Source organism: Prionailurus viverrinus, chromosome D1 (assembly GCF_022837055.1).
Source record: "Prionailurus viverrinus isolate Anna chromosome D1, UM_Priviv_1.0, whole genome shotgun sequence".
Classification (NCBI taxonomy): Eukaryota; Metazoa; Chordata; class Mammalia; order Carnivora; family Felidae; genus Prionailurus; species Prionailurus viverrinus.
In genome coordinates this window covers 4163929-4185806 of record NC_062570.1, presented here as the reverse complement: position 1 = coordinate 4185806, position 21878 = coordinate 4163929, and the positions used below count along the sequence as shown (strand labels likewise).

The 21878-nt window shown below is 40.4% G+C and overlaps 1 protein-coding gene and 1 long non-coding RNA gene across 4 annotated transcripts in view; one reads left to right on the top strand and one right to left on the bottom strand.

Moving 5' to 3' along the window:
* Nucleotides 1-221: 221 nt before the first annotated feature.
* The window catches only part of GRIA4 (glutamate ionotropic receptor AMPA type subunit 4), a 396844-nt gene continuing 375187 nt past the window's right edge, over nt 222-21878 (bottom strand). Inside the window, exons 15-17 of one of the 3 annotated variants that reach the window (XM_047879444.1) lie at nt 7272-7386; nt 4928-5062; nt 222-590 (exon numbers count right to left, since the gene is read on the bottom strand). In XM_047879444.1, coding sequence (XP_047735400.1) covers nt 426-590; nt 4928-5062; nt 7272-7386 — 415 coding nt within the window. In that variant the 3' untranslated portion in view covers nt 222-425. Of the gene's footprint in view, nt 591-4927; nt 5063-7270; nt 7387-13363; nt 13479-21878 lie in introns of those variants that run through there. The other 2 variants (XM_047879447.1, XM_047879445.1) reach the window with 2 other exon arrangements.
* On the top strand, nt 8793-11736 carry LOC125177276 (uncharacterized). Its single transcript, XR_007156551.1, has 3 exons — nt 8793-8891; nt 10721-10818; nt 10892-11736. It is a non-coding gene; the product is annotated as an uncharacterized LOC125177276 (long non-coding RNA).

The following is a 21878-nucleotide window of genomic DNA, read 5'->3' as shown; positions in this document are numbered from 1 at the left end:
GTGGGTGTTCTGGAGACAGGTTAGCAGGTTCATGGACTTCTCTAACTACTTGACCCCTTGCGGTGAAGACAGAGGCCTTTCTGAGAAAGGACTTCACAGTTTAATGCGCTAGCTCGCAAGTCTGATTAGTTTTTAAGTCCACTCCAGTGAAATTTGTTGCTGTTAATACGCCCATCCCAGCTCCCCCTCCCCCCCACCCCACTCCCCGAGAAAACCTAAATTGTGAGTTTTCCTGATATAAAATCTGAGTTTGGGTTTCCGAGCTGAGCTCATGCACGCGTTGCTGCTGGACCAGCGGGAGCATCGGGACGCGCCGCCCGCTCTGGCCCGGAGGCCTGGTCCGCGGCCCCTGCTCAGTGTGCGGGCTGTGCTCCCGTCCGTCACCAGCACAGTTTGATTAAGGCACTCAATTATGTTTTTGGTTTTCATGGTAGGTCCGATGCAATGACAGCCAATCCCGAACTCTGTCTAATCGTAGTTCCCGTGTGTACCGCCTTGGGGCAGTCGGGCGTCAAAACGCGGCCGTTCTCACCCACGCTCCCAGTGATGGATAATCTGGCTTTGTTTCTTATGGCTTCAGAAAAGGTCAGCTGGGTGCATGGAAAGGAAAGAGAGAGAGTGCGCAGTGTTACAATGCTTCTGTTCCTTTGGCAATGCGAGACACAACAAACACCAAGATATCGATAATTAGACATCTGCATTTTTTCCAAGATTCTCTTTGGTCATATGAACACTATGCATGCCAGGGAAGGAACAGTCAGCTACCCCCAAGAATAAATCGGTCTCCAGTTTGTGGTCCTACCTGTTTCGGAACTAATTTTGAAATTTGGTTTGGCACATCTGGGCAAGACACGGCTTTTGCCTCCTGGCCCTCTAGAGCCCAGGACTTCTGGTCCAGCTCACAGCCTTCCCTACGCTTGTTCATTGGTCATTGAGACTCTTGATTCTTGTCAGAAAATGTCTTTACGGTGCAGGCATTATCCTCAACACTTTGATGAGCTGCCTAGGCACACTGTATCTATCTATAGACTATTCTTGACACGTCTTCCTGTCTTGGGAACACAGATCCACAGACACTTCAATCGTGGGGTACACATGACCCAGAACAGCTCGGTTAGTGACTTCAAGGTCCTCCTCTGTGTCTTCTGAGCTAATTCATATTTTAGGAAGCTCTGAGTGCTTCAAGGAGGGTGCATGGAAAGGGGGCGTGTTTAGATTCCTCAGGAGCTGGCCTGGCTGCGGAACCTTGCAGCTTGAGGTTATGGGGTCAGGTTTCTGAAATCCTCATGAAATTCCTGTTCTCTGTCACATTAAGTCAGCAGCAGGTGACAATATTATGCAGAGGAGAAACAGGCAGTGTTGTGTACATCTAGTGACTGCTCATTCGTTGTCTTTGAATTTTTGTCTAGTGGCTGAATTTTAATGTTAAGTCCAGAGGAAAATAAGGGAAAATGAGATGTTCCCTAAGTTTGTTATGGCTCATTATTTATTTCTCGTAACTTATAATATATCTTAATTCCCTGTTGTGAATTTAAGTTTACCTAAGTCTTTAGGAATTCTATCTTTATATTTATTCTGTCCTGGAAGTTAAATATTAGAATAATTGTATATCAAATAGTAGGATTAATAATGGGAGTAGAAAATGGTGTAATGTAAAGGTTTAGGGATCAGATGCCCTGATAAAGTCAAACTGTTAGTTAATGGCTTATTGATGAAAACCAAGGTCATTATCATAGTTCTTTAGAAGACAGTCTCAACAATTAATATGCATCTTCAAAATCAGAGGTTAGGATACAATCTCTACAGAAACTGCTCATCACTAAATTAAAATAAACCAGGACCAGAGTTTGAATTTGTTTCCTCAGATTCCCTTTCGACATTTAACATGAAGTAAAATAGAAAATTATTTTTAAAAGTCTACTGGTTTAGTTTTGTTTTCCTGTTTTTTGAAGAGGAAATACAGTTAATAAAAGCATTGTGATATTTTGAAGGTTTTTTTTTTTTTTTTTTTTTTTTTTTCCAGAAGGCATTTGCTGTAAAATCTATTTTGGCTTCCTTTCTTTTCTTGATTGTCTTTGTGAAGAAAGGAACATATACAAATGGGAAAGACTCTATGTGCAGATTCAAGTAATCATTGATAGATTACTTCTCTACAGATTAGTGCAACTGAGTGGAATAATGTCTTTGAGACCTCCTTATTTTGTCTTTAAATCTTAGCATTCTTAGTTTTTCTTTTTAAAAATTTTTAATATTTTTGAGAGGTGGGGAGGAGCAGAGATAGAGAGGGAGACACAGAATCTGAAGCAGGCTCCAGGCTCTGAGCTGTCAGCAGAGCCTGATGTGGGACTCCAGCTCATGAACTGTGAGATCATGACGTGAGCCAAAGTTGGATGCTTCATCGACTGAGCCACCCAGGTGCCCCTTAGCATTCTTAGTTTTTAGCATTATTATTTCTTATACTTAAGTCTCCTAAGACTATTAGCATTATTATTTCTTATACTTAAGTCTCCTTAAGAATAAAATGTCATTTCTATTCAGCTTTCTGTGAACCTATCGAGGCTGCTCAAATTGGAAAACTTTCTTATGAATTTATACGTGGTCTGGGCCGTTTTAGATTGTTGAGCCTCAAGGCTATGACCTTAATTGTATGTGTTCCTGTGAGGGGTAATCACTTTTAGAGTAAATATTCCACATACAGAAAGTTTCAGGTTTTGTTTTTGAGATTCTAGGACATTATTTAAATTATCAAAAAATTTGCACAATTGTGGAAAATAGAGTTTTTGAAAGGAAAAAAGTACAATAAAAGCTCTTCAATCTTCTTGGTGCACATTTCACTTACCCTGGGTGCCATTAGGTCTTTTTAAAAATCATGGATACGAATGCTTTACTTTTATTTGAAATGTACTATTTCAGGCATGAGGCAATGGAGGCGAATCATTTGATAAGTTGTAATGCCAGGTTCCGACTCCAAAAACATTACTACATGTAAATTGTATGCACGTCACCTGGGAATTTTTATCTCTTTAGCAACTTCCCAGATTTTGTAATGAACTGGCATCTGTGTTTCTTTCTAGCATTTTCTAAGGTTCTTTTTCTTTTCTTTGCAACCCTTGCCTTGGACCTTGCTGATGGTTGGAATGTTTTTGCTATGCTAAAGAGAAGTCAGTTGTAATGAACTGGTAATAAAAAACCGAAACAAACCAAAACAAACAAAAAAAACCCCTTAATTGTAAGACATAAAATTCATTCCAGAATTAAATCCAAATAACTGGCTCTGAAAACTTGTCAGGGATTGTTTCTCTCAGTTTGGGAAAATCTCTCCTCATTTGCATAACTAAGATATAAGCATTTCTATAATGGCCAAGAGACCTTGACATTATCATTGTTTGTTGTTTTGCGATCAGAAGGCAAACTCAAAACATTCTGATCTGAGTGAACTGAGGGTTTGTTCTTAATTCTTTTCCATTCCAATTGGGAAAGAACCATTTGGGGCTTACCTATGTGTAGTTAATACTCAGTCATCCATCGATTTGTGGATTCTGGATAAAAGCACATCTTGGGTAAAAGAGAATGGCTTTGTTCTTTGTTTTGATATACTAACAAAGTGTTTCAATAGCTTTTATATGAATAAATATAAAAATTAAGCATATTTATCTGTCAGCACCTCAGATGTACATCTTCTGAAAATTATATTGGGTGTTTGAGTCTCGGTGCATCAAACATGTGGGTTCACAGGCTCAACTGTCATTGGACACAGAGTGAGCACCCGATTCAGTCGACTATTATCTATAATTTTAGAAAATGGGTCTTACAGACCTGATTTTAGGAAGAGTAGTAAATGCTGGCAGATCTTTTTTTTTTTTTTTTTTAAAAACAGCATCTCTCCTTAGAGAAAGAATGTAGTGGACACTTAGATTCTTAAAAAAAGTATTGCCGTCTCCTACATTTCATTGACTATTTACAGTTTTTTATTGTGGCACAATGAGAGGATGTGAACAACTGGGGCTGATCCGGCTTACTTGAAAGCAACTAAAGCGGGAGGAAAAAGAGGCCATAATTCACTGCAATTTTTATCTTTTCTGTCTCCTCGCAAAGAACACATACATCGTTGGCATCTTTGATGGAGACGCTGCTGTCTTGCCTAAGCTGTATATCCACCTTAGTGATACTGTGGACCTGAAGTATCTGAATTTTGTCTAATAAATATGAATTGTAGTCAATATCCTGACGATCCCTCCTACCTAAAGGTCTGGCTCAAGGTACTGTCAGATGAACAAACAGCAGAGTTTGTTGCACTCTTAAAAAATACAGAATATGGTTAATGCAAAACAAATCAGAATAGGAGCTAAGATTTTTGGGCACTTACTCTGTGTTTGGAGTTGTTTCTAAAAAAAACCAGCAACATATAATCATGGAAAAATAGGCAGCTGTCTAAGCTTTGATCATCTGAGACGTTTTTATGCTTATTTTGTTAGCAATTCTCCCAAAATTGGATTGTTCCACAGGAAACCCAGAACTAATTTCCATTTTCTCCCAAATTTGGGGGAGGAAATCCTGTTTTGGTCATTTTCCAGAGCAATCCTGGAGGTTTGTTTTTTTGTCTTTCTGACCCTTTCAATGCAGATATCTATTGGCAACATAAAGTTTCGAACGGTGCACCCGCAGCCAAAGAAAACCGAACCACTTTGCACTGAAGTTTTCAAAAATATAAAGCTCTAATCGGAAGCAAGCCATATCACCACTGGACAGACAGGTCACGACACTGCGTTTACAGGATGCATCACCCACTCACTGTCGTCAGCCCTAAGTCCTACCCCTAAATTTTAATACTTTCGGTTCCATATACGTTGTAACCTTCTCTATAGGTTGCTAAATTCTGGGTATTGTGCGAGGAGGTTGGGTTAAAAGTCTGTGCACTGTTGGCCACCTTCATTCTCTTCGCTTCTGCCCTGGACTTGTAACAGAACTCTATCAAAGCCACCAGCATCGCCAAGCCCAAGCCGCCGACCAGAATGTAGAAAACGCCTGCGACGTTGCTCAGGCTCAAGGCGCTCGTCTTGTCCTGGGGGGAGGGGCGGATAAAGACATTTCAGTTAACCCTGCAAATGTCACACCCGGAAGGCAAAACAGCACATGACATCCAAACAGCTAATCAAAGCAAGTGCCTAACTGAACCTGAAAGTATCGGCGTGTATGGATCACTGATGCAGGTGTATGGATGCAAGCATAAAGCTTACAGCTCTCAGAAGTGACATGCTGACGACTGCCAATACAATTGCATGTAATTACATTCGGTAAAATTTGTGACATGTTATCGTTGCTAAATATGCAGGAGAAAACCACCCCACTCAGCCGGAGAAAAGCGTCTATGTATTTACTCAGCGCGGCAGAGTGGGCTTATTGTTAAGTTTGAAAATGGCATGTTTGTGACCCAATTGCACGGGAAGGGGATTCTTCTGGTTTTCCTGCCATTACGTATACTTTGAACGTTTGAAATTTCCCTTGAATAAATCTCACTCCAGGTTTCCTACTTGAGGAACTACGGTATTTTAAGCTACCATTTTCACATTTTCTTCATTGTTGCTCTACCAAATATACAGTCGTAATGTTCTGGGTCTGCACTATTTGTTCCTTCAGTCACAGGTGCGTGGGAAATCTTAAATATCATATACTCTTTAGGAATAATTATATATGCATCACACTTAGGTAGCTTTTTACAAAAAAAACCTTAAAAAATACATGAATCAGCATGGCTACGTGAGACATAAATTATTTTTCTATGGACAAATTGATAACTATTCTTATTGACTGAAAAATAAGATTCTATTATTAATCAGTTAATACTTTAAACATCTTTTTCTCCAGAGCTTTTGTATACATACTATCTCATAAGCCATTTGGAGATAGTCAAGCATATGATTGGAAGATACTAAAATCGTAACAAGAATTCAGAATTTTTTCATGAATTGTAAAAATGTCCATTATGTCAGGTCATTGGAGGAAGTATTTTGGGCAGACTGCACGCACGGTGTATGTTTTGTGCGAGATGTGATTCAGACACTTAAATAGATTTCTTAGGGGAGTATTTAAGTCAAAAGATGTACTAGGTACATGGTCCGCTTAGCCGTGATATCAGCTGATTGGGCCACAAGTTTAGGGTAACTTCATGTTAAAAATAATTGCTCATTAAGTATTTATGCTTCTCTGACTTTGCATGAGGATTTGAGAGAAGGATTTCATTATTTGGCCAAGCTTGTCTCCTTCCACTCTGGTTCCGAGGCAGGAAAACAAGTGGTGAAAACACAGGGATAAGCCCTGGAAAAGTATCAGTGAACATAGATACTTTGTCTCTTTCTGAAATGAACGGAGGCTCTCCTCTTTAAGCCGCTTACTTGTTTAATGTTTTAGAATAACTAATACATTTTTTTCTTTGTAAAAGAAGATAAAGAAAAAAATACGAAAAGATTTCAAGAATCTCCAATCATGGCTTTCGGGCACCGGTATTACAGTCTATTAATTTGTGCAGGTAATTAGATTCTCTGGTAAATTATTACAGTGTTCCCTTTAGAAAGAAACATTTCCTTTAGAATGTAACACTATTTTCATTCCTACTCCGCTGAATCAGGTCTACAGATCTCCTGCACTTGCACCAAAAAGAATTCATGAGTAAGAGATCTTAACTTGATATTATTCACAAGTATCACTGACTTATTAAAATCATTTGGATAGACTCCCGGTCGGACAGTTCATCGCTCATCGGTCAGCACAAAACTGTTAAGAGGGCCTCTTCAAACTAAAGTGGAATGCTTGGCAACACAGCGACCAAAGGCTGGCCTTCAGCATAATCATCTTTAGTGTTTACAATCTTTCTCAGGATGACTGCCGAGCAATTTCCCATTTCCTGCTTTGAGAACCCCTGGGTTCCCGAAATCATTCACAGATTTCGTGGTGTTTGCCTCTGAAAACAAACAGGAACCGCAGCGGAAACACCACCTTCGCTCGTGGTTGTGGAATCTGAGAGCCACAGGAGGCATCTCGGCGTTTTGCATGGTTTTGCTGCCAATCGGAGTTTTCCGGGCAGCAGTCCCGGTGGGGAGCGGGGCCTGGGCCTCTGGGGAGGCCGCCCCGGGGCCGGGATGCGCCTCAACGGCCTCTGCGCCCCGCAGGGTGGGCACAGGCGCCGGGTGCTGCCGCGTCCGCGTGTACGGTTGCCAAGCGCTCCCGTTTAGTGCCGTGGGGACCCGACGGGAGGCCCGAGCTGCAGCACTGACCTTGCTTCCCGAGTCCTTGGCTCCACATTCACCTTTATCGTACCACCATCTGTTTTTCAGCTTGTCTAAGACGCCTGCCTCACTGAGTTTCAAAACGGCAAGGTTTACAGGAGTTCTTCACGTGGAAAATAACATAAATAACATCGTACATGTTATTTTATGTTATTCAAGTCAAACTACATCAGAGCCGCACGGCAAAGTGACGGAGCGGAGGCCACAGTGGGTGCCGTGCGCGCCGGAGGCCCGGCGGCTCCAGCCCCGGACAGAAAACTGGGGCCCTGCTCCATCGCTTCAGGTAACAGGCGCATACTGCTAAGGGAGGATCTGTAAATAACACGTATGCAATTACTGTGAACCCAAAACTATTGGCCTGGCTCGCTTTGGCGTTGACGACCTTCCCCAGGCAAGGGTGGGAGTCGTTCGAAATCCAGCGGCCCCTCCCCGCCCCTACCCCCCAAACCCCTTTCAAAATTAGTGGCGGCCGCTGCAGAGGGACGTGAACAGGAGCTACACTGCCCTGGCCTCAGGCCCCACGACCCCGTGATTCAGTCTGTGGGATCTGACTTGACGCCCAGGACACCTGCGCTGTGTGCATCCTGGCCCGGACTTGAACCACGCTCATCGGGACCTACTGGGAGAGGACAAGGATGCTGGTGTCACTGACCAAGGGCTGGCTGCCCCGTGTAGAGGGCAGATGCCTACATCACTGACGTGTGAGCCTGTGCCGGTACCTTCCTTCTAACTGCAGTATTGAATCTAAATAGTATCGCCAGGAGCCGTGTTCCTCTACCTTGAGTCTATCGCCTTGATGTGCTGCAAATACAAAGGGAATGGACTTCCGGATGTACTCTATGAACAGGGTATTACCAACAAACACATGGCAGGTGAGGGGTAACCAAGATTTTTATGAACAAACTCTTGTCCTATAAAATACCACTCCTTTTGTATTAACTGCTACGCAAGGAGTCTCAAGGGAGAAAGGCCAGGCCTCACTCAGGATCAGTGTTCCAAGGAATCTAAGAGTTGCCCCAGGTGTCGCCGCCATGTTAACACCTCTGTGTGTTTCAAATAAAGGGGACAGATGGCCAGTGGTAACTCCCTGCCTCTCCCGTTGTTATCGTTTCCGTGCTTGGTTGCTTTCTGTTTCTCTTTGCTTTTACACACATTCAGAGACAGACTGATTCAGTTTCTCTTGACATTCCTAAGGCTGCCACGATCGTTTTCTCTGGCTCTGTCTCCTAACACCTCACTTCTTCTACGAAATACTGAGTGCATTTGGAGAGGCACGGCCTGCGTTTATTCGGTTACCAAGGGACTAATTCCATAAACTTATCTGCACAAGGAGGCAATGCACTGATAATGATGGTGATGATGCTTGCCGATGCTGATGGAACCCTCATGACGTACCAGGAACTGTCAGAAGCATTTTACATGTTTGGATACTCTGATAACCTGTATCTTACGAATGAGGAAACCAGGGCACAGAGAGATTAAATCATCTAGTCCCACAGCTAGGAAGTAGCCGAATCAGGTGACTTCATAGCTTGTGCAGTTAAAAACACTAACAACACAACACTCAGGAAATGGAGTTTCTGGTTAATGGAGTTTTCTGATTAACAGGTAAACCAAAACTCTATATTTTTTTTAAAGTTCTGGAAGAAGTTTCTAAATTAATGTTTTTCTTTTTACCTGTTTTCTGAATAGGATTTCATTTTCATATCAATCTTGTAACGTCTTACAAGGTTCACTGTTCCATTTAAGAAGTAAAATGCATTTGCCATATTCCTAGAAAATTATATTGTGTTTTCGATTAAAACCTATTATGGGTGTGATTTAACACTTTGTGCTAAAGGCTGAGTTTGGGGGTGGGGCCGGATGAAGATTCTGGTAAACTGGGGTGCTTGGTTAATTTGGCCCCAATCTAGGTTTTACCACCTATACCCTCCCACCCCCGTTTATGATGATTACAAAACCCACGTCAGGTTGGCTGATGAGCTGTGAACTCCAGAAGCCACAGCTCACTGGTCGTTGTAAGACTGTATTTACCAGGGTGTCTGACTCAGAGCGGGTGCTCTGTAAAGTTGCTATATTTATTTTGAATCGAGAGCAAGCTTTTTTGTTTAACTGATACTGTAAGAGTTTTGAGGTCCCAGGCTGCTCACCAAAGCCGCTTTGACACCTGCACAGGTGCATGTAGGAGCCTATGCTGCACTTCGAGAATGGGGTTCTCTGGGAAGAGGAGGACTTCACGCTGAAAAGGGCAGGAACACAAAAGCAGAGTTTCCTTCCAGGGTCTTTGAGAAGGGACGACCTGGAGGTCCTGCTTTCCCGTTCCCCCTTAACTTTCCCTCTTGCCATTTTATTCCTTGTGCATTCGCTCCCGGAGCCTGGTTTTAGAGAGTATGAGTAGGTTGGAACTGTGAAGTTGAGAAATTTATTATGAGCCAAACTTAAAGGTCAGCTGGTGGAATTTTGGACACTGACCAAGGCGTTCATTATTGGGGGATCCCTGGTTTTTGTCTGCCACAACTTTTTTTTTTTTGCTTATGAATTTATATTTTTAGTAATAATCCCTTTATTGTTGGCATTGGCCTCTATGGTTATGGTGAAGGGGGGAACACCACTTATGACAAACTTTAAAGTCAGGAATGGGCTACAGCGTTCAAAGCGCCACATTAAAAATGGGTACCGTGTGATCTAACACAATTACTAAGAAAGACATCACTTGGTAATCACATTTACAAGATGATTTTTAGAGGAATATCCACATCCACGACTTACCTATTTTTATATACACAGAGGAGAGATCAAGGCATAAAACAAACAGAAAAAGTCAATAACTTTATAGATCATGAATGATGACAGGCGTTGCCAACATTTTCAACTAGAACCAGGGTTAAATAACTCACCTTAAAATTGGATTCAAATTCTAGGTATGGTTTGTGCTCAGACTGAACCATATCAGATTAACTGAAGAGGAAAATGAGTTTTAGACATTGCAATGTTATTTTTAAATTGGTTCATTGTTAATTAGCAAACTTCTGTTATTTTATTCACAAGGATAAGGATGAATTTCTTATAATCATTAAAAACAGACCCCACCGCAATAATCAGTAAATTTTCCAACAAATGCATTAGCATCCCCCAAATCATGCCTTTCTACTTTAACTTTTTTTTTTTTTTTTTTTTTAAGATGCAGGACTTTTTTTTTCTTATTTCTTTTCTTAAATTTTTACCTTTCCATGTGAAGCCTCTGGGTTGAGGCTGCAGGATCAGGACTTCCTGCTCTGGGAAGGGCCATCAGGTGAGTGGGGAGGCTAATTATTTCGCAGCCATAGGGTGTGAGTACAAGGTGCCACAGAGACTCTAAAAGGTCCCGGGTGTGGGTAATATTAAATGCTAAGTTCCTTGAGACAAAAGACAGTGCTAATTCTCTCTCTTCCCCACAGCTACTGGCACATGGCCCAGTGAAAGCAGAAGATTAATAATTTGCTCCTTAATGGAAGGCGGGAGAGGTCCTCCGTGGTTATAATCCTGCAAATGACAGGTGGGTCACTTGTCTCCTCCAAGTGGGGTGGTCCCCCCTCCAAGGGGGGTGGTCTAAGGTTTTCCGCCTTCAGGTGAACCACTACTAGAAAACCGAGTTTTCTCCTATCAAGAGCCTGTATCTGAAAATCCGAGAAGCGTGGATTCTGCCTACCTGTGCTGAGCCCTCTGAATGGGCACATTCCCTCCTGCACTCAAGGGGCTCATTTACTTGTCGCTTCTGCTTTGGCTGGGCGTGCAGCCCATGCAGCCCAGGCTTCGGAACCAGCTTGACTCCCCACCTGGGCACTTCTCCTCATTCTGCCTCCTCTGAGGAAGATCGGGCTACACGGGAGGAACGAGGTCACTTTGAAAAGGAAACCGGTCACCGGCAGAAGGTACAAAACAAAAACGAAAAAGCAGCTGTCTCCTGGTCATTTGTTCTGGCCTAAGTTAGGTCAGGGGCGTTTAAAAAATCACGTTACATTTCAAGGTCAGAGTAGGGCGTTATTAACATTGAGACTGTAACCCCCTACTCACTGGGTGATAAACGTTGTATCAGTATACAGCCTGCTGCCAATGTTTTCAGGGCGAGAACAAAATTCCTGAGGGAAAACAAAACAAACTGTGACAGCATTTGGGGGGAACGTTTTATGTTAATTTTTACAACACTTTGATAAGATTTGAAGTGATGTTTTAGAATATCACTTTGCAGTTCCTGTATGGTGAAAGTAATGTATTGCCTACCTGTGGGAACAGCAGTGTGATTTTGGAAACTAAAAGGTTAGATTTATATGTATTTTTTGACAACAAACATTTATTTAATGTCCACTGTGTGGTATACAAACATAAAAATCCAACTGAGCTCTCCAAACTCTTATCTCAATAAACGGACGTAACTTTTACTAAATGGATTTTCCCATTATGCATGTGTTTCTGTTCTGCTTATTTTTCTCTGGTAAGACTTTTTCATGGACACTAAAATAGGACTTTGTTATTCATTTTTGTAGAAAGTTTTACTTGTGAAGCAGTGTGATACTTCCATTGGAGAGTAAAAACAAAACAAAACAAAAAACTAAACCTTTGGGAGCAACATTTTTCTGATGGACTAGAATATCTTTGCTTTTCATTTTTGGTGCTATCAGATTACATTTTCTTACACTTCTAATTTGCAAGGAAAGATAGTTCTTTGTGCAACTTGAAATAATTTCCTCTGCATATGTGTATTCATTTACTTAGGTTTTTATGGAAGCTATCAAGTTGGGGCCCCAAAATATAAAAAGAATTGATGTTCCTTGAGTAAACATATGGTGTGGAGAAATCTTGCCGGGTAACCAACCATCCCAGAGATGCCCCCAGGATTCTCCTACCTTTCTGCTCTTTCTCTCCGGAAGGATTCTTTCCCTGGACCAGGAAATGGGTGATCAAGGCTGGGTCCAGATGCCTCTCTGTGGCTAGAATAGTCACTTGACAAAATTTAATCTCCCTCTTCCTGCTACAGGGCTGGGGATTAGATGGGCAGAGACAAAGGAGCTAGATTTGAAAGTCTTTTCTGATCCAGAAAGACGGGGAAGTTAGCGGCATTGGCAGAGAATGAGGTTACTAGCCATCCGAGCAGGCACTCTCTGAAAACAGAGCATTGTTCTGGGGGTTGGGTGGCCAATCGAGGGCATTGATACCCTAGTCAAGAAGCAAGACAAGCAAGACTTCCCGTTTTGGGCAATTCTCTAGATTTTAAAAGAAAGACAAGAGTGCGTACTTTAAAATTTTTGAGCTTCTTACGTGCCAATTGAAAGTATGTAAGAAGAGAAAATTCAGTCAGAATATTCCCACCTCTGGATTGGTTTCTTTAAGTCAGTACATAGTGAAGAAGGTTCTGACACACGAGTTGATAATTTCTGCTGCTGGCATACCTTTTTTCCCTTTAGACACCACTTAGGAAAGAAAGCTGGAAATATGCCACGGAGGTAGTGAAGACAGAACTGAGCGGGACTTGTTTTTGTAGCCTGATCATTTCGTAATTTCACCTACTTACGGGAGGCCAAAAAAGTCTAGTTCACGTGCCTATCCTTGACTTGTTATGACCTTGATATTTAATGGAAACATGAGGGATCTGGGTGGAGCAATGACCTCCTGGAAAGTATTCTATGGAGGCAAGCTATTGCTATTACTTACACACGCTTTGTAGAAGGTCTAGACTTTCAGTGGCGAAGGAAGCACACAGGCTTACCCTCTGTGTTCACCCTGCTCCCTTCACTAAATTGTCCTTTTCAAGACTTGATCCCTCCCTGCTTTGTAAGATGAGGTGCACAGGACTACAGCGTCTGCTCCATAACCTCTTTGAAGCCAGAGCCGGGTGGTGACTATTTCGGTTAGGCTGCTGAGCGTGCCCCCAAATTGGTCCCAGTTGCAAATATTTTTGCTTTGACAGTAATTGCATACTTAGGTTTCAAAGGGACTTGACTCGCCATTTCTGGCCGTGTCCAGAGACCCAAACCCCGTCTCCCAGCAGATGCACCTGTTACTGTACATACTGTTTACCCGCTTGTGGTGACATTGAGGCTGACCTTGGAGTCACCGCCCCCGCTGCCACACTCTCCTTTGTCGTACCACCATTTGTTTTTCAATTTGTCCAACAGGCCTTGTTCATTCAGTTTTAAAACTGCCAGGTTAACAGCATTTCTTGAAACGATAAAAGATATTTTGTAAGAAACTGCACAGCTGTTAAGATGTTAGCAGGAATGAGGACGTAAGCTCTTTTATAAGCTTCTCCCAGACGCTAAATAAACCTCTCATTTTGCCATCCTGCACCCCCCGCCCCCTTCCACTGGAGTCCAAACCAAGGGCGATTGTAACTAATTTCAGAGGGGATCAAACATGTGCTGTTCAAGCTCAGACTTCATTTGTTGTCAGACCAGCGACAAGAGATTTCTTTTTCGTTTTCTTTTGCAAAACAGCAATAAACTTGAATTTACTAGTAACTGAGAAAGAATGGTGTCTAAAATTCCTCTGCCTCTAAGAAGGTCAACAACCAAAAAGAGACTGAAATGAAAATTCATCCCCAGAAAGAGAAACATCACAGCACGAACAGATCAAAATGGCAGCCACTTTGTCCTGACAACCAAGAAAAGGCTTAATTATTATTCCCTTTATAGTCTGTGTGAGCTTAGTTTGTTCTATTCGTTGGCCCCTGAATCTGGATTTGCATGTTACCTGGGCTACAAGTCAGGGGATATTCAAGAGAAAGCTAGCGGGAGACCTTTGGGAAAAGATCTTACATTTGAATTTTGTGCTGATTCTTAAAGGCTTTGGATGCTCTTTAGAAACCAGGATCCCACAGCCAATTTGACTGTTGACATTAAGTAATGAAACCCCAGGAAGTCCTCCTGCATGTGATGTGGACTTTGCACACAAACACTTGAGATTCGACTGCCTCTGTGGGTATCTCTATCGGGGAATGAGGGAGCAGATAGAAAAGATTTTCCAAAGGGATTACAGATGTGTCATGGGCTTTTGCTTCCCAGGTACTTGGTTTCTTACTTGCTTTCAAGTTATAGTTTTTAAATGAGACATTATCTCTTTCAAGAGGTTTTCCCAGCATTTAATGACATTTCTGTTAAAGCAAAAGAGTGGCTTTATAGACTGAGCATTTGGGTTATGCTCTTTGATGAATTCTGAGTTTGGGGATTACTTAATACCAGATGAATTACAAATAAAACAAAACAACCGCATATTAATGAACAGCACTTGAAAATTGATTTGCAAGTGAAATATCGTTTTGTGGACTAGTATAAAGTATCATGTATTTCACCACTATCAGCCTATTGAAGTGTTTGTTTTCTTAAAAAGGGTTTATTTCACGTAAACAATGTTCATTTTCCAGGGTTGGGACAGTCTGATCCACTTGGAGAATAGACATTTCCCGTGAGTAAACCATACACTTTGAGGGTACTACTAACTTCTTGAGAGGGAGACTACCATTTACAAAATGCGAAGTAAATAATCAGCTGTTCCCACATTCCCCAGTAAGTGCCACACTACTGGTGTAAAATAATTAATACACTTCCTAAAGTGGACACTGTCAGGTGGTTGGTTTAATCACCAAATAGACCAGACTGAAATTTAAGAAGGAATGAATATTCAGTGAAGAAAGAGAGACCTATTAAAAAATTTGGGGGGGGGGGGAGAAAGTAATTTTAATTTATTTTGTGTCTACAACAAATTAAATTTGTCTTCCAATGATTTAAACTGAACTACTAAACTTTTTTGTTTTGGAGAAAATTATTTTTATAATCCACTTTATTTTACTCTTAAACATTCATATCATATTTATTTTATTGAAGTCGTATCCCCATAATTGTATATGTTGGTTTAGACCATTCCTTTGATAAAACTGAAGTCATTTCATGAGAGGGTTATTTAACAGGGTTATATTAGCCATATCCAAAGACAGTTCCACAGCACAGGAGAAAACAAAAAGCAAAATAAAGGAATGGATAAGGAAAAAAAGCTTCACGTTGAGAAAACTGTCTGGAATAAAGTTTTCCGCAAAATTATTCTATGACATTGTCTTTCTAATATCATCTAACAGGCCATGTAAAACCAGTTTAGTTTCACACTGCTATCCGTATGTGTGTGTATGTACATCTGTATTTGGTTAATGTAATACAGGTGACCAGTAGGTAAGTCACTGCCCAGTTCACAGCCGATCCACATGTTTTCCTTCCAGAAACATGTGGTCCCTTGACAAAGTCCACTTAACACTATGATATGCAAATTTACTTATCTTTAATGATGCATAGAAGGTAACTTATAATTAATATTCAGAAAGAAGTCTTTATGGATTCAAGATTGCTTTGCATATTCGAACTGCCTGTGTTCTACAAGTGTCTGACTACAGATGCAATTTCTTCGTATAACCACATAGGTCTAGCAGCCTCCTTAGATTGTCATTTAAACTGCAGCATTCACCACATATGTAAGGACCGTTTGAATATCTGTCCTACCTCATTTATGGAACACATTGCCTTTACACATTATTAATAATGAGCATCATCAAATGACTTAAAAAATACATAAAATGACGTCACTCATTGGTGCTAGAATAGATTTAAAAGTTGTTTTTTTTTTTTTTAATCTCGGCAAGAGAAAAGGGAACCCTGAAGGAGTAATTGTAAGCAAACTTAAGGAAATCCTAAGTAGTGGGATGAATGAGCGACTGAGAAAGCAGATCCTTGTGGCAGCATGTTTTATGGTTGCTTTGCCACCGCCTTCATACCTTTCGGACACAGATTTGAAAATCAATGTCAGAAACATATATTAATGATACGGGATAGTCTTGTCCTGATTAAACTTCAGAGAAGCTGAAATAGTGGTCTGTCAAGAAGATAAGACATAGAAGAAAAAGGTTGTGGGCTATTCCTTACATTAATGATTCCTTTGATTCTGTAAAATGCAGCTTTTACATGTAAACTCAAATGAATGGATTGTTTCCATTTAAAAGAAGAAACAGTAAGTGACCACAGTCTTGCTGGATGTGTAAACCACAATCGATAGCCCAGGTGTGTTGGCAATGACCTGTTTATAGACTGAAGTAGGACTCAGGCAACTGACTTCTTGCCTTGAATACCTCAGGGGAATTCTACAGAAGAAAAACCCTTCTCCAAACAGCCTGTTTAATAAGACTGAGATGATGGGGGACTTGATGCAGGGAGGAATGAAAATGCTCACGTAGCCAAACTCTAGGACCTCAGGAAAACTTCCCAAGGTTTTCACTCCTGAAATTTCCTTCAGTTGAGCTGCAGATTATGAAAACCCTCAGCTCACTGCCCTAGCACCTGGGACCCATTTTTGTTCATCAGACTCTCACGGAAACACCACACAGAACAAAACCCTTGCGACAGGAACCGACAAACCCAAACCTCTCCCGTGTAGTAATATTGGGAAAATTCATCCAGGGAACAGTAAGATTTTCCTGTTAAAAGCATGCTTAATTCAGGCTAAGACATCTATCTCTCATTGCACCCTTCCATAAATAATCTATCATTAAATTCTACAGGTTTGGACATGCTTTTATGCTTAATTTATGCCTTACTCATTACATTTACTTCTGGACCGTATTTGTTATAATTTTTCTGTCAGTGAGGTTTCAAAATTTACATCTGACAAAATATTTACCTAATAAGAACAATTTTAAAGTTTAAGTTTAGGAAAGTATTTTTTATGATTTCCTGGATATAAGAATACTACTGTAAAGGACTGATATGTAAGCCCTAGACTTAGTCAATATCTGTACACAGGATATTTAAGGCATAAGCAGTTTGTAGAATAAATAGTTGGCAACATCATATCTAATCTGGTTAAAACAAACTCAACCCCATTTTACTTAATAGGATGGATATTTCCTTGTCGGTGATGAGATCAATGATGTATGGACAGTCTATTTGTCTAACCTGCTGTGTAATTTTGCTGGTGTTTCATTATTCGTATAGGAAAGGATCTATTAATGATACACACATGAGAAAGTCCTGTCACCTTTAGGCTTGTGCTCTCTTAACCAGAATGGTCTCTTCATACCAACCTCTCTCTCTCTTTCTCTATGTTTTGACATTTCATTTTTAGTAATCTCTACACCCAATGTGGGACTTGAACTTACAATCCTGAGACCAAGAGTCACACACTCCACCGAATGAGCTGCCAGGGGCCCCTAAACTCTCTACCAAATTTAAATATCAGGTGTTCAAATGTCCAAAATATTTACCTGAATGATGCTAGGACACGGTTTTTATAGTCAGTCACCACAAATCTTAATATACTTTAAAAAAACTAAAAATTGTGTAAATCCATAAGATATTATGTAAACAGATAAGAAAATCCCTTTAAAATCAGCAAAATCCCTTTAAGATCATTGGTAGATGATTTATGCAGAAAGACATACAAACCATACAAAAATAATTCAACTTAACCTGGAATTAAGCTGATGTGAATTCAGACAATTCTTTGCTAATTCAATTCTTGGCCACTCATGTCAGGAAAGCTAAAAGTAAAGATGATGTTCAGTATGGTCAGGGATTTTATAAGATGTGCGTCCTAAACCACTGATGAGAGAATTTAAAAACTAAGAGGGAAATAAGATGGTTTTATACAATAAAAGCTTGAAAACAATTCCTGTTCTTGGAAATTATTGATAATGTTGATAATAACATTAATTGATTAATAGTAATGTAATTGGTTAATAAGAATTCTCCTTTGAGGTATCAATTCTAGTAAGTTTATCAACAATGCTGATAAAGGGGCTGAATAAATCTCATAGTATATTTCTGTAGCAAAACATTGAAAGCAATGTACACGCCCAAGAGGAGGGGAGGATTAAGTAGATTTGGGGGTATAACGGTGATTCTCAAGCTTGATCTGGGTATAGAATCACTACTACAAATACAGATGATCAGGCCTGACATTGTGGTATCAGATTCCTCTGAATTGGGGCGGGGGGGGGGGGGGGGGCGGGCAGCATATCTACATTTTTACAAAGCTCCTGAGATGATGGTGGTATTTATTCATAAGCACCAATTGGTCTTATGACTGAATTTTTTACAACCATTAAAAGTTTTTAACAACACGGAAAAATAATTACAGTATAATGTTAAGTGAAAAAAGAAATTTGTATGTTCACTATGACTTTAAGAATAATATATATATATATATATATATATTTATAGAGAGAGACATTAATAGAAAAATATTAGAAAAAATACAGCAAAGAGCTATCTCTGGATGTAGGGATTATGGTCAATTTGGATTGCATTTTGCTTTTTATCCTTCCCCACCCACCCCCCATTTTCTACAATAAAGTGATACTTTATTTAAAAAAAATTTTTTTTTCAACGTTTATTTATTTTTGGGACAGAGAGAGACAGAGCATGAACGTGAGAGGGTCAGAGAGAGAGGGAGACACAGAATCGGAAACAGGCTCCAGGCTCCGAGCCATCAGCCCAGAGCCTGACGCGGGGCTCGAACACACGGACTGCGAGATCGTGACCTGGCTGAAGTCGGACGCTTAACTGACTGCACCACCCAGGCGCCCCTAAAGTGATACTTTATTAATCAGTAAAAACAAACAACAAAACCTTCTCGATTATTTTACAATGTTATATTATTTTATAATCTAATGTCTACAAGAATTGTTTTATGCAAACCAAAATATACATTCTATTTTGGGTCCAAAAACAACAGAAATGGGGAAATGGTGGACTTCAGGAGTTATTATTAAGGACATCAGAAAAACACTGCTCCTGATGCTGTGGTTTGCTTTGGTCCACTTGGTTCTGTCCTCTAGCCACAGGCTGGAGGGCATGTGATGCACTTGGCTTCCACCAAGATTCTGTCTCATCTGAGGGGGAGGGGTCAGGCTGAGAAGGATGAGTAACGCACAGATTAGCGGGCACACCCCCTCAGATAGGATCTGCAGGAGGTTAATAGAACTCTCTGTGGTCTGCAGAGACTGGCTGTCTCACACACATATCTGCAGAGACAAGGTGAGCTCTTCCCCTTAGGCTTCATTAAAAAGATGTCACTGTGAGTACACTGGCATCCTGCTAAGTGGGCCATTAAAAAAATACGGATATACTTCTGTTTTTAGTAAAAGAGTTTTCATGGCTGGCAACTACGTTTTCCCCCAAACAAGTAGTAGTAGAGATTCTAAGAACAAAGTCCTTTTCATTTTATGGAGGTTTTTTTTTTCTTAAATGAAAAAAAAAAAAATCTTTCAACATAGCACATATTTACTGTATCTCTTTCTTGAAATTAAACTAAAATTCTAGATTGGAAAACTCATTGGATTTAAGCTTTGTTATGCAGCAGATAAATATATGCAGAAACATTTCCAGGAGGATTCTACTAAGAAAAGAGTAATTTCATGAAAAATGAATAACAATCAACTCTGCACTGGGGTGCCTGGGTGGCTCAGTCAGGTGAGCATCCGACTTCAGCTCAGGTCATGATCTCACAGTTCATGGATTCGAGCCCCGCGTCAGGCTCTGTGCTGACAGCTCAGAGCCTGGAGCCTGCTTCTGATTCTGTGTCTCCCTCTCTCTCTGACCCTCCCCTGTTCATGCTCTGTCTCTCTCTCTCTCTCTCAAAAATAAATACCCTTAAAAAAAAATGAAATAAGACTCTGCGTAGACTTTTGGTTCTATTATTTAAATGATGGTGGCAATGCCACTGTTGTCACTGTTGTCACAAGGGTGACATACAGCAAAGTCTATCCCATAGAATAAGATGAGATAGGTAGAGAGGAGCACATATCATATGGGATTTTACTTTTGGGGTGTAATTAGCAACATCCCCTCACTTAACGGGGTTGGGGAAAAATCAGCCACAAAACTGAGGAGTTACAACAACAACTCCAGATCTTTGTATAAAGTCATTGAAAGAACTATGCTATCAACCAAGAAAACAGAATAAGTAAATAAAAATCAATAGGTTGTCAGATGATAAGGAGGTAAGAACTAAGTATGTCTGCTTCTCAGGAAAGGCACTGGTGTCCACAATTCTACCCTTTCTCAGCTGTTGAAGGGCTGAAGAGCAACCAGGTCTTAGCATTATCAATGCTCCACTAAGTTTTCAATTTAACTTGTAGCTGCTATTACCATTCTTTCCAAACTACTCTTCCCGTAAACAAGCACATGGCTCTTTTCGCTTCACTGGATTTGTGCACTTATTTCCAAAGGTAGAATTTGGGCTGAAATTGCTCTGCATATATATGCAAATGTTTTTAGAAAAGATAGTAAGTTCTCATCCCACTTTGCTCACACATTGACAGGTAAGATTTGCTAAAATGGCACCAACCAACTCATAATTTAATCTCAAAATTGGGAGGGAACATTTTTTTAAGTGGAAAGACAACTCAGACCCAACGTGATGTATCATTAACATTTGGACACCACTTTGGTAAGGAAGGATTTACTGTCCTTGTGTTGGATTTTGGATGACACATACGTGGTTAACTTATGTATACAGTCCTCTGACATTTCACACTCCAAGTGAGTCAAAGACAACTAAATAAATTGAGTAGATACTGCGTTAGATTCCAGAAATTGTCTCTAAATTGTGTGTTCTTTGGAATTTGCATGACTAATTTCTATTTCAGGACTGGGTCTGAGGAACGTGATTCGTTGAAGACAACGTTGTGATTTTTGTGAGGATGCCTGCCAGTAACTTAGAGCACTAGCTAGAGATTATGATAAATGAAAATTTTAATTCTATTTTTGGTGTTAAATTTTTAAAAATGTAATCGTTACAAATATTTCATGTGGTTTAGTTTCATGATTTTGTCAATTTTAGGTCACAGAGTAGAACTTTCCACCTTCCTCTGGGTCAGGGACCTCTTTTAGAAGTCTGTGCAGGCTATGGATACTTTCTCAGGACAAATGAACAAGCATACAAAATCAGAGACTGGGGATCCACAGACCTTGGAAAGGCGATCATGAACACAGATAAGAAGTATCTGTTCCAGATTCGAGTAACACTTATTTTACATTAATTGACTACTTTCAAGTATGTCTATTAAGGGAAGGGGAATAAAAATATTTCTATGACCGATGGTTGCTCCAGAATTTTCATAGAGAGGAGGTTTTAGACTGTGATTTGGTGGGAAGGAACTTCCACCATACTAGCCTGAATTGGGAATCATTCTGCAAGCACTTCATGTGTGGGGCTTCATAAAGACTATGTTATATTCATATATATGTAAGTATGCTATATTATGTATATATATAACATATATAAGTATGTTATATTAATAAAAATTAAAAATACAAACTGTTGAAAGATACTTCCGGTTACCCTTCCATGATATGGAGAAAATGTTAATTATTCATAGCAAATAATGTAACTTTTATTTGTGGTGGTCTTGGGGTGCTGTTGGAGAGGATACGGGCTAAGTTCCGCGCCCCAAGCCACACTGTTTCTGTTATCATTATCTGTGATCGCATCATACAAAAGAGGGCTTTGTTTCAAGAGGAGACCATAGCTACCTGCAGACTGTGATGTGCTTTGGGTTGTCTCCGAATATCATTCACTTGT